This window comes from Balaenoptera borealis (assembly GCF_965194805.1).
Source record: "Balaenoptera borealis genome assembly, chromosome: 10".
Lineage (NCBI taxonomy): Eukaryota > Metazoa > Chordata > Mammalia > Artiodactyla > Balaenopteridae > Balaenoptera > Balaenoptera borealis.
The window spans coordinates 108,773,303-108,786,600 of NC_138874.1; the positions used below are offsets into that span (position 1 = coordinate 108,773,303).

General features: G+C 48.8%; 1 protein-coding gene across 1 annotated transcript in view; it reads left to right on the forward strand.

The window, feature by feature from the left end:
• HTRA1 (HtrA serine peptidase 1) overlaps positions 1-13,298 on the forward strand; it is a 53,908-nt gene that overhangs the window by 23,555 nt on the left and 17,055 nt on the right. The window contains exons 2-3 of the mRNA XM_082406970.1: positions 5,886-5,985; positions 6,399-6,603. Of these exons, the coding sequence (XP_082263096.1) occupies positions 5,886-5,985; positions 6,399-6,603 (305 nt within the window). The remainder of the gene's footprint in view (positions 1-5,885; positions 5,986-6,398; positions 6,604-13,298) is intronic.

Here is a 13,298-nt window from a genome sequence, read left to right on the forward strand (position 1 = left end):
CAGGTAGGTCTGGTTCAGTCTTCTATGGGGTCACTGCTCCTTCCCCTGGGTCCTGATGTGCACACTACTTTGTGTGTGCCCTCGAAGAATGGAGTCTCTGTTTCCCCCAGTCCTGTCGAAGTCCTGCAATCAACTCCCGCTGGCCTTCAAAGTCTGATTCTCTGGGAATTCCTCCTCCCGTTGCCAGACCCCCAGGTTGGGAAGCCTGACGTGGGGCTCAGAACCTTCACTCCAGTGGGTGGACTTCTGTGGTATAAGTGTTCTCCAGTTTGTGAGTCACCCACCCAGCAGTTTCTGGATTTGATTTTATTGTGATTGTGCCCCTTCCTACCATCTCATTGTGGCTTCTCCTTTGTCTTTGGATGTGGGGTATCTTTTTTGGTGAGTTCCAGTGTCTTCCTGTCGTTGATTGTTCAGCAGTTAGTTGTGATTCCGGTGCTCTCGCAAGAGGGAGTGAGAGTGCGTCCTTCTACTCCGCCATCTTGAACCAAATCCTCTTTTTTTTTAAATTAGAAAAGACATTTCTTTTGGCCACATGGCATGTGGGATCTTAGTTCCCCGACCAGGGACTGAACCTGTGTTCCCTGCGTTGGAAGCACCGAGTCTTAACCACTGGATCACCAGGGAAGTGCAGTCTATAATTTTCTTATAATATTTTTGTCTGGCTTTTATATTAGGGTAATGCTGAGTTCATAAAATAAGTTGCACAGTGTTTACCTTCTTTTTTGAAGAAAGTTTGTGAAGTATTAGTATTGCTTCTTTCTTAAATATTGGGTAGCATTCGCCAGTGAAGCTGTATGGGCCTGACATTTTCTTTCTGGGAAGGTTTTTAACTACAAATACAACTTCTTTAATAGCTATAGGATTATTTGGATTATCAATATCTTCTTCAGTGAGCTTTGACAAATTATGTCTTAAAAGAAATCTGTCCATTTTATCTAAGCTGTAGAATTTATGTGCATACATTTGTTCATGATACTTCCTTATCATGCTTTTATTGTCTGTAGGATCTGTATTGATGCTCCCTCTTTGATTCCCTATGTTAGCCATTTTTGTCTTTTCTCTTTTTTTCATTAATCAGGAATGTAGAAAATACCTTACTTTCATGTTTCTGAATTCTGAATTGCCATCTTTCTGTAAATGGCAGGCTGTTACTGAATGCCAGCCAATTCCGGCTTTCTGTATGATAATGGAGTAGCTAGAAGGGCCATGTCTCGACCCCGCTTGAGACTCCCCATCCTCATTACCTTCTGCCACATCAGTTCTGGCATAATTAAACAAGGCCCTCACTTCATAGAGGGAGTTATATTCGTCTTCTTCTGGTGAGGTTGGTTACTCCATGGGAATTTGAGAGTGCAGCTGGGCTTCAGTTCAGGCTAGACTATTCTGCTGACGCAGTCCCTGTCTCCCAGTGGCTGCAGGCTGCTCTTGTAAGCTGGGGAACAGAGGTGCATGTCAAAGCCAGAAAAACTGGCTTACCGCACACCTTCCCCTCGATCTCTGCCTCTGCACTGGTGGCCACGATGGCCCTGTTAGGAGGAGCCTCTAAGACATACACAAATTTGCCAAGGTGCGGAGAGTGGTTCTCTGGACACTTTCACCGCTCCCTTTACTCCTCTGCTGCGCCACTGAGGTAAGTGGTGCTCACACCTGTCCAGAGCTGCCTACTGAGCGGCACTTCCACCAGTTCTCTTGTTTTTTTATTTTTAAACTATGCCATAACTTGGCCAAGCACTTCATCATATACGGTAGCTCATAAAATCAGCATCAGAAACACATGGAGGTAGATGTTATTATCATCACATTTTATGGACAAGGGGAGAAGACTTGGAGGAGTAAGGTGACATACTAAGGTCACATAGCCAGTAAGTCCCGTGCCAAGTGTCACACTCTGATCCTTTTGAGACCAGAGCCTGTGCTCTTACCTGTCCTCCCCATGCTGAGTGGCCTGGATGTCCCAGCCTTCCATCTGTCTGCATCACTCGGAGAGTGGGCTGTGGCAGAGCCAGCCTAGGTCCATCTCTGGAATTCTCTACTCGAGTTGACCCCTCTGGAAGGAAGATAGTTGACCCGCAGTTGAAATCACAGCAGATGGGGCCAGCCAGGGTTTCTAAAGACCATGAGGCAGCAGCAACTTCCTTTAGCTTGATGGACAACCTTTTAAATGGAGCAGGACCCTAACATTGAGCCAAGCTCTCTTAGCAACACTTTTATTCCTCATTCTGAAATTGCATTTGGAGAAGACAAACACTTCTTTGGTTTGATGTTTTGCCCATCTTTGGACTATTAGTTGATAGTTCCTTCAGTTCAGTTGTTTCTGCTCTATTTATTTCTCCCATTGACACAGACCCACCAATGATAATAGAGGTCACCCGTTGCTTTTTCATCTAAGCTGCACAATTAAGGCTTGTCACTTGGGCTCTTCAGTATGGTCTGTGCTCCCACTGTTCCTCCTTTCTGTTTATTCATCTGCAGAATTAGGGGAGTCCTGTGCCCAATCTCAGATTCCACAATCTCCTTATCTTGCTGTAGCATGTTGGAGTGAGGGGGAGAGACAGGGATTAGATCATAGAATGTTGGAGCTGGAATAGACTTCACAGCTCATTCTAGAGGTAGTTGGCCCCATTTTACAGACGGGGAAATGGAGACCACCCAGCAGACTGCGGATGGAACCTGGGCCTTCTAGTGTCCAGGCCAGCGTCCTTCCTGCTCTCCCACATTGCTGTCCCAGGTGGACAGACCCTGGAGCCACTTTCTCTAGTGTGTGTGAGGAAGCAACTGCTTCTTGTTTTAGCTGGAAAAACCCATGCTCACTTTCATTCCTGTTGTGAGCAGATTCTCCCAGGCTTATGTGGGAAGTAGAAAGAGGAAGCGAGTGAATGATTTTTAGTGGCAAGACTCTAGTAATCGTCTTTCTTTTGAGGGTCTCAGAATCTCCACACTTCCCTGGGGGTTGCTGGCCTTGTTGGAGTTAAGCCTCCTTTTGGCCTTTCCCAGGGAGCTAGTCCGAGGGAGCCCAGATGCATTTGTTTACAGTTGTCTCTGGGTGATGTTCACCAGGTTCTGTGTTGGGAAGGAATGTTCCGATCCCCTTATTTATATCTCCTGTTGGAGAATGCAGGGAGGCACACCAGTTAAATAACCACTACCTGGAATCCTGGAAGGGCAGCAGATGTGTTATGTGGAAAAGTTGTAGGTTTGCTCAGATTTTTCTGTTATTTATACACTCTGTGAAGAAAATTTAGTGTCTCTAGAGAAGTCATTTATAGTCTCTGAGCCTCAGTGTCTCTAAATATAATATGGGAACAATATCTGATTTTCCTCTTCCACAGGAAGGGTACCATAAAGAAGGCTTTTCTTTTTTTTTTTTTAATAAATTTATTTACTTATTTTTGGCTGTGTTGGGTCTTTGTTGCCGCATGCTGGCTTTCTCTAGTTGTGGCGAGCAGGGGCTACTCTTTGCTGTGGTGTGCAGGCTTCTCATTGTGGTGGCTCCTCTTGTTGTGGAGTGCAGGCTCTAGGCACACGGGCTTCAGTAGTTGTGGCGCACAGGCTTAGTTGCTCCGCGGCATGTGGGATCTTCCTGGACCAGGGCTCGAATCCATGTTCCCTGCACTGGCAGGCAGATTCTTAACCACTGCACCACCAGAGAAGCCCCAGGAAGGCTTTTCCGATGATACCATATGAAAGGGTTCTGAAAGCAAAAATAATAAAAATGATGCTACCATAAATTTGTTGAATTAGTTAATCTTGCTTAGTAGTTGCAGATTTTTTTCTGCACCTTACAAAAATCAAGCTACGCAAAAAGAGAGCAGATTCCAGCCCTGAAATAAAGCAGCTCAGAGCCCAGTAGCCGTGACAGAGAGGGGCCCTTTGTTCATCGATGGTCTCTCACTTCCAAGAAGGAAAGCTTGGGAGAGGCAGGCTGGTACCCGGGATGTCCCTGTGCCCAGGGGTATTGAGCTGGGGAACTGAGGTCCCTGGTGGGGACACACAGCCCAATCTGTACAGATGCTGCGGTGCCACTGGGGGCGCCTGTGGACATGCAGCTCTGAGAGCCACAGAAGACTTGAGAATGTCACAGCTTTCACAGCCCGGCACCTGGAGAACGGCTATACCCCTGGCACAGAGGGGTGTGTGTGTGTGTATGGGTGTATGTATCTGTGTATACGAGTGTAGCTGTGTGAATGTATGTATGTGTGTGAGTGTAAGAGCGTGTGTGTATACGAACGTGTTTTGGTGAGAGTCAGAGTCTGTATGTAAGAGCGTGTGTGCATGCGTATGTGAGTATGTGCGTATGTGTGTGGATGTGTTTATGTGTGTGTACATGTGAGTATATGTATATGTGTGTACGATCATGAGTGTGAGAGTGTGTGTGTGTGTGTGAGCATATATTCATGAGTTTGTAAGTGTAGGTGTGGGCGTGTGTGTGTGTGTGTGTGTGTGTGCGTGTGTGTGTTGGGGACACAGGCCCTTTGGTTAGCGAGGGGCAGTTTTGCAGGCCTCCTTGCGAATCCCCCTGTGTGAATGGCGAGGGAGGTGGACCAGTGCTGCTCAGACCATCTGTGGTGAAGGGTCAGGGTTCTTTTCCTTTTATTTCCTACTCATCATGGATCAGTACTTTTGTAAAATATGCTAAAAATGAATTACTACCAAAATATAGTTTAAAAAGACACAAAATATCAGCCCCAATTTAAAATTTTTAGATGCAAGAGGCATAAGATTTCTCCGTCAAATTTCTCTGAAGGTTTCTGGAAGCTCCCTGTGAGTTCCTGCATGGGGCCAGGTGGCAGCGGGGCTGGCAGAGCTGCTGGGTGCGGCCCTGTGCTCGACCCACGGGCCGAGGCGGAGAGGAGGGAAAGGAAGGGGTGCGGGGGTTCTTGGCTGCGGACTGACCTGGAGCCCCTCTGCTGTTCAAGCAGAGAGACTTGTTCAGGGGTGTCAGCAGGTGGTACGGGTTTGGGGTCAGAGCAAGAGACTCAGGCTGCCTCTGCCACCCGTGTGCCCGCAGAATGGGGGCTCCCAGCCCCTGAGTCTCCAGAAGCTCATTTCTGAGTCAGATGCCATGGGTGTGCACATCGGGCTGGTGGTAACTAACTTTTTGCCTTGCTGGGAGACCTACAGACCTACAGTCAGATTTGTGATTGATAGCTTTGTCTGAAAGGAGCTTTGCAAATGCCCACCATACGGGGGTTCCCTAATTACAGTGCATATGTTTATAGAGAGAATTATGGTCATTCGATTTTCTCTTTTTTTTTTCCCCAACAGAATCAAGGCATCTCTTGTGTCTTTAGCCCTGGGATGTCCTGGGGTCGGGGAAATGGAGTGAGTGCTTAAGATGTGGTGGGAAGCTGCTCTGGGGACAGACAGCGGGAAAGACACCATCTGTGCCTTGGCCTTAATGCTTTTTCATAGTAGCCTTTTGAATCTGTAACATTTGATGGGCATCTTGTCAAAAGCAGCCTCAGCCCTCCCCTCGACAGCGGCGGTGTGCTGAGAAGGGCGGCTGTGTGGTGCTGCGGGAATTGGGGAAGGGACACTGGTGGACGGTGCCATGTCAAGGTGACCCTCAGGTGACCAACTCTTTGGAATAATGTAGGAGGCCCGTGTATCTGCTGGTGCCTCTGGTTCAACATTTTCGAGGTGAAACTATTGAGAGCAAGGACGCCAAGCCAAGAGGTCAACTTTGGTGGGTTTTGCCATCTTATCTGAGTGGGTATTTCCTCAAGAGCCAGAAAGATCTTTGCAACTGAGCCCAGTTGCAAAGGGCTCTTGTCCTCACCCTCCTTCAGGTTTTTTGGCTCTTCTAACCTATATCTTTCTCCAGGTGACCACAGCACAGAGCACAGCATCTTTAAGTGTCTTGTCTTTGTTTCTGTTCTCAGGGCAGGAAGATCCCAACAGTTTGCGCCATAAATACAACTTTATTGCCGATGTGGTGGAGAAGATTGCTCCTGCTGTGGTTCACATCGAACTGTTTCGCAAGTAAAGAGAGCCTTCCTTTTGTTCCACGGCCTCTGAAGCTCCCACCGAAACCGCTGCCATTAGCAAAACATCAGAGCTATTTAAAGTGTCACTGAATATAGTCCTACAGGAAGCTAAGCATTTCTCCCTTGGGATGTTTTCCTGTTTGGCTACTTAAATCTACATTCTTGACCCTTCTAGATGTTTTAAGAACCTCTGGTTCTGAAGAGATTCCCTAAGAATATTTTCTAAGTGGAATGTTTGGATGCGTATAGAAGTCAGTCTAACGTTCCATTTTTTAAAGTTAAATAAAGCCAATGTGTCAAGTAACAATTGCTAGATGCGTGCTGCTGTTACAGAATCTGTTCATCAGTGTGTCTCAGAGCTGATCTGAAGATGTTTCAGCCTTAACCAGGTACTTTTTTTGGTTCTAGGCTTCCTTTTTCTAAGAGGGAAGTGCCAGTGGCCAGTGGGTCTGGGTTTATCGTGTCCGAAGATGGACTGATTGTGACAAACGCCCACGTGGTGACCAACAAGCACCGAGTCAAAGTTGAGCTGAAGAATGGCGCCACACATGAGGCCAAAATCAAAGATGTGGATGAGAAGGCCGACATTGCACTTATTAAAATTGACCACGAGGTAAGTGTGTTCCCCACCTGCAGGACCAAATTCTCAGGTGCCTTGACTGACATTTGGCTAAATCTGGAGAGGTCAGAAGGCACCAGAACTCCCTGATTTCATGAGATTCTGAAGCGGGACCAAACCAGTCAAGTCTGCTCCAAAGGAGAACATTTAGGAGATGCTGAGTGTGACCTGGGGTGGGGGAGGGGAGGGAGCTCATGGAAGCTTCTTTAATAAGCAGGCTATCAGGTGAGAGTTTTAACAGTAGTGTTTTCAATTTTTATAAAAGAAAGCAATAGGTTTATAAAGAAATTAGTAGGTAAGCAGTGAAAATTGAGTTTCCCTTCCATTCTTACCCCTGAGGCAACTGTGGCTACAGATTTCTGTTCATGTGTGCACTCATCACGTATAGAGAATTTACTGGGTTTTGAAGTTAGCCATCATTAGCATGTGAACAGCCACTCTGAAAACAAACCAAGTGTCCCAAATTGGGTTTTTGCAGAGTTACTAGGTGTGTTTTAAAACAATACTCCACACAAAAAAGTTTTGGAAACCGTGAATTAAAACAAAGCTAATGGATTTCGTCCTCATAGCACTTCTCAGAGCTTTTAATATGCTAACGTGCATATGACTCTCCTACAAAAGGGTGTGTACTCTAAACTACAATTTTCTGAGTGTAGATTTTTTTTTTTTTAAACTGAGACACGAAGAGCTCAGTTTGGGAAAAGGTTTGCTTTCTTTTGAAATATTCTCCATGTAGGCATTTTTGTTCTGTTGATTTGTGTAGCAGAGTCTTCATACCTGAACTTAAATCCAATTTTTTTAGACCATCAGCAATTCCCACTCTTTGGTACGTTAGTGATGGAGGTTTGTTTTGCTATGTGGCAGGTGCCTAGAGAGATGGTGTTTTCTGGTTTCTCCATGCCCTTGTCATTTTCCAGACTTTATCTGGAAAGAAGAATCAGGCTAGGCTGGAATCTTATTTCTGGCCCAGGAAAAGATCATAGACCAAGAGCCAGGAGGGATCTTCTTCTCCGGCTCTCTGTACATTTTACTTGATCTGAGCTGTGAAGTCAGACCCAGGTGGTACAGCATAGGCTGTTTATGTTTGTGTTGTTGATTGGGACAGAAACAGGCTCTGTGCCTGGTGTAGGTAACTAGGTAACTGGCCTTTAGCGAGGTCTCAATTGCGTATTATTTCTGTTAGGTTACCGTGGAATTTCTGTAACAACTAATCTTTCAAAATGTGTTTATCGGTCACAATATAATCATAATAACTTCTACTTGATAAGCTCCAAAGCTGGACCAGGCTCTGCTTTCATTTGTAACTTTCACTTAATCTGCACGATAGCTGTATTATTGCCATTTTATAGAGGAAGAAACAGGGGTTCAGAGAGCTTAAGTCACCTGCCTGAGGCCACACATCTAATACTGTGGTGAAGTTATAGCCTCCGAAGCTGGCCAGGCTCCCCAAGTGCCCAAGCCCGTGACCATTACGGGAGGGATGCAGCCCGGCCTTTTGGTGTGATGGGCTGACTCAACTTTAAATAGCCCGCTGGGAGCCTGGCGCACCCCGGTTTAGGTTCACACTGCTTGAAAGGTGTCCAGGATGTGGTAGTCTCACCGGAAGGAAGCGACCAGAATAGCATATCCTGTGGCCACACGCGGGACTTCTCAGCTCCACCGAGCCCTGGGGAAGCAGCCAACCTTGCGGGCTGTCTGCAGGCAGGGCGCTGGTCTGGACGCTGCGTGAGCTGCCCCCGCGGGCTAACTTCATGTTTGGCACGCGTGGGTGCATCCCATGCAGCTGCTCTGGCCGGGGGATATTCTTTTCAGCTTTTGAGCCAAGGTGGCAAGTGTATTCTCCTGTCATCCCTGGCATGTCCCGGCAGGCTGTGAACCATCTCGACAGACCAGCTTTGTAAGGTGTTTCTGACCTGGCTCTTGCTGTTCCCAGGAGGCTAGCCTTCCTGCCAGCAGCACGCTATTTGAGATGCGTTTCTAGCCCAAGAAAAAGGAGCTTGAAAATTTAAAGTCGAACTAACGTGGCCTTTCAAAATGGGATCGGAAATGAGAGGATATTAAATTGCAGACGCCCACACAAGAGACTGGTTTCCACTGACTAAACTACTTTTTTTTTTGTTGATAGTAGTTGGAAGTGGGGAGAGTAAAAACATCTCTTCCAGCTCTTTCCATTTTGTTCCCTTAGTTTGATGATTGATTATTTAGGAGAGGGGGCCGGGAACTGGCTTGTAATGAGGGTCAGTTTGGAAGGAGCCTCTCACCTGGTTGAATACAGATGTGCCCGAGCACATGATAAATGTGCCGGCAGCGCTGGGGGTTGAGGTGAGCTTGCCTCGCGCTGTGTCACCTCAGCAGCAAGAAACAGGGCAGGAAATCTCAGAGGAGGCAGAACAGAACCAACAAAAATTGGACTTGAGGATCGAAGTCATTCCGAATGGCGCTTGCTGTGTGAGGTCAAGGCCCAGCCTCCCCAGGGCCATTTGCTAATAACCCAGTGGAACAGGTGTGACCGCCCCCCGCATACACGGGCCCAGTGGTTAAGTTGGTCCCTTATAATCTGGGCCCATTTCCTCCCCGCAGCACCAGGATTTCACTTGAAGGGCTCTCCATTACTTAAACAGCCATCCTCCTTCCTGAGCGTGCTATTCTTGCCACTTTTAATGAATGGAAATTACCATGGACATCTGTTGTCACTGCCCACTTCTCACCCACCCCGTTCCCCCTTCTTCTGGGAGCAGAGGCCAGCATCTCCTTCGGGGTCCATTTCTCCCCCACTGGAAAGCCTTGGGGGGGCCACCAGTCATGGCACCCCACCCTCCGGGGCCAGGTGGACACAGGACTCATCAGACCGAGCAGATCTTCAGCTTGGAGCAGCAGCTGGATGCCACCCACAGAAAAACAACATGGGGGAAGCTGGTGTAGCCTCTGCTGCCGGGACCCCGCTGCCCTCTGAGTTCCTGCCCTTTCTGAGCCTGATCTGCCTCCTTTCCCTTCCATTTTGCAAGCCCCACCTCGCATCTTCCGTACACCTGCCTCGGCTTGAAGTTGCCAGAGACGTTTCTGGGCTTGCGACCAAAGGAATTTTTGCTTCTCACTGCTGAGCAGACACATATGCACTCACTTACCCCGCTGAGATTTGAGCCGGGGAGAACCTTTGGAAGAAAGCTCACTGAGCAGAGCGGCTGCCTTACCCTGGTCTGCTGCTCCCACCAAGCTGGAGAAGGAGGCTCTCCCCCTGCAGGCCTATCCCCTCCAGCCACAGCCGGCCCGGGCATCTCTTTCTGGGCTTCTGTCCTAGGATTTGCAGCTCCCCTTTCCTCAGGACCATGGCTGGGACCAGCATTCATCAGGGGAGGGGATGCCAGCTGCAGGAAGGAAGGACAGCGTGCATGCAAACGGTTTAATAGAAAGCAGCTTTGAGGGCAGACTAGTTCAGCCTTACATAAAAACGGTTTCCAAATGTGCTGAACATGACACCGGCCGTGTTTGCAGAACATTTAAAAATTTTCTCCAAAGGCAGCATTTTGTCTCTGCAGTTTTTTTGCTGAGTAGTTCAGGGAGAGAGAGAGAGAGAGAGAGAGAGAGAGAGAGAGAGAGAAATATTTGGTTTCTTTAGGCCAGAGTGCAGGACAGAAATCCTGGGGATGTACTGAAGAAGGTGAGAGAGGAAAGTTACTTTTGTCCCAGCTGCTTTTCCGCTGTGTTGATTAGGAAACAGGCAGGAGAAGATCATCTGTCCTCCCGCCTTGATGATTGCAACTTTCAGATCGGGTCCTGTCTGCCCTGTGTAAACCCCTTCACATGCTCTCTGTTCTTACAGAGAGATCGTAACTGCTTACAGGGCCTTGGAGGGCCACCCAGCCTGACGGGCGCCCCACTCTACCCCGCACTCCTCCCTCTGCCCCTCCCCCTCTCTGCTACCTGCCCCCCCCGCCCCCCATGCAGGGCTGTTCTCCTGGGGCCTTGGCCTTCCCTCCCTGGGGTGTCCCCATCCAGCTCCTCCATAGGTGACCTTCCTTGTCCTTCAGGCCTTGGGTTAAATTCTGCCTCTGCCCCAGACGGCCCTTCCCTGACCCCCTACCCCGGGGAGCGCCCCACGTCCCAACCTCCCCTCGTCACTCTGGGGATGCAGAACCCCGGAGGTGGTCACATTTCATCATTCATTTTTCCCTTCTCGCCTCCTCATCGTAACTCACAATTGTCTTATTTCCTTGTGGATTTCAGTTTCTCTCTGCTGCTGGAGTGTGAGCGGCACACCTGTCTTAGTCACTTGTGAGGAGGTAGAGGCTCAATGGCAGTGTCCTGGGTATGAATCGCAAGCCCTCCGCTCAGCAGCAGGCAAGGCCGGCTGCCCTAAGGGCTGGGGGAGCAGGAAGGCACTGGGCCTCCTGCACTGATCCGCTGCCCCCTTTCCGGCGAGGAGGTGACCACGCAGCAGGCTGGTTGCAGAGCGGCAGCCCCCAGGGTCCGAGGCCAGTTCTCATCTGATCCCAACGGCTGCCTGGGGTTTGGACGGCGTGTTGCTTTGCTGGGGCCCCCGTCGCTCTGCGGTCTTTGGTAACTCAGAGCCCTGGTGAGGTGGTGAGTTTTCCTGTGGGCGCTTTTCCCTGACGCCAACACCCAGGGGAATATTTGGAAGCAAGCTGGTCGAGGCTTGTGAGGTGGTTTTCTTCCCTCACTCCCAGACCTGCATCCGTCCTTGGCCACCTTTGGGCCAGATGCCACCTATGGCCCTGTTTGAAGTGGCTGAAGAGTGACACCCCTGGGCACGGGGGCTGCTTTGTGGGCAGAGGGTCCTTTTCCTGCTGAGCTGGCTCTGGTCTCTCCGGGCCTGTCTCCTGGAACGTGGCCTGCTTGCAGTGGATCTGCCCTGACTTCTCTGAGTGAGGAGGGTCCAGGTGGCCTGGGGACGATGGTGGGGGAGGGGAGTGGCGGGTGCCGGGTGTGACTCATGCCCCTCCACTCCCCCACCCTGCGCCCAGCCTTCAGCCAGTTCCCCTCAGACAACCTGATTGTCAGAAGGCGCTGACTCAGCCGCCTGAGCTTGTCCAAAAGTGAATCAGATAACACAGAGCCTGTGCTGGACCGGCTCCCCATCTTCTGGAGTCTGTCACTCATCCTTGTAAAGTAACCAAGAGCTGGAATGCTGCTTGCCCTACCATAGTTACCCTCGTAGTTTGCTTCTGTGTTTTTCCATTTGCATTCTTTTCCCCACTCCCTCCGTCCTGGTCGTTTTGTGGTCTCTCCTCTTGTTCTCCCTGAACTGAGAGGCCTGCATTGCATTCGGTAAAGAGGCCCCAGATCCTGTCGCTGTAACGAGGCTTCTGTTACCGTATTGATTTTTACCATTTTTAGGGGGATGCAAATCACTATTGCATTAGGTGATGTCAATCCAGGCGCTGGCGTGGAAGCCGGCGTTTTTGCTCTGGGCCAGCCTTTGTCCAGAGGCTCATGGGGACGAGGCTTCTCCTTGTTCTGACTGCAGCTTCTCGTGGAATGTGAAAATATTTCAGTTCCCCAAACTATCAAAGCTGGAGCCCTTGTGTGTTCTCTGGCCCCATTTCAAGAGCTTAGCTGATTGTTAAGGAAATTCTTTGGCTATGTTTTTCTCTTAATATGGTAATGCTTTTTTTTCACTTTGGCAGACTCTCTTCAGGGTATTCGACCAAGAGTATTATTTATGGTTCTGACAAAGCAGTTTGGTTGTTGGGACTGAATTTGTAGGTGCCTCATCGGGAATGTCCCCTTCACTGAGGAGGGAGGGCATCCATTGCCAGTTTAGTGAGTGTGTAGCAGTGTGTTGGGGCCCAGGGTTGGCCAGCTGTGGCCTGCAGTCCAAATCCGGCCCTCCATCTGCTTTTGTAAATAAAGTTTTATTGAAACACAGCCATGCCCATTTGCTTATGTATCAGTAGAGTCTACAGCTGCTTTTGCTGGACGGCAGCAGAGTAGAGTAGTTGGGATGGAGACCACATGGCCCGTGAAGCCAAAAGTAGTTACTCTTTGGCCTTTCACAGAAAAAGTTTGCCAACCCCAGTGTGAGATGATTAACACCTCGTTCTAAAGGAGTGAAATGTGCTTGGACCAAAATATGCTCTTAAGACCCAAGTGAGGTGAAGCATGAGGTCACTACAGGGGAAAGGGCAGAGAAGCTGATCTCATTTGCTCTTGTGGGGACTGTGCTTCTTTGCTGAAGAAGATGCTTCGGTCTTGCTGGATTAAGCAGAGAGAGGCCTTAGTGTTGACCATTTCTCTGTAATATCGGTAGAGAGGAATTTTGTGAATTTGAAGATGTTTTCCAAATTATTATTCAATTTTAAATCCTAATGATCTTTTAAGGTCTCGTTGGTTCATTCTTTCAGTTATTCCTTATTCATTCACGGAGTCTATAAATATTTATTGAGCATCTGTTTGCCAAAACACTGTGTTAGGTGCTGAGGATGCAACGGCAATGGGCAAAAGCCATGGAGCTTACGGTCTAGTGTGGGAAACAGGTAAACTGGAATAAATATGGTGGTTGGTACAATGAAGTAACAGATAGAAGAAGCAGGAGAAGGCACTGGGGCTGGGGAGACCCTGAAGGTAGTATAGGCAGAGAAGCTTATCTGAGGCGGTAACATCCAAGCTGAGACGTGGAGGACAGACAGAGCCAGCCAAGGGGAAGAGTGGGGTACCTAGAGTTGCTTAGA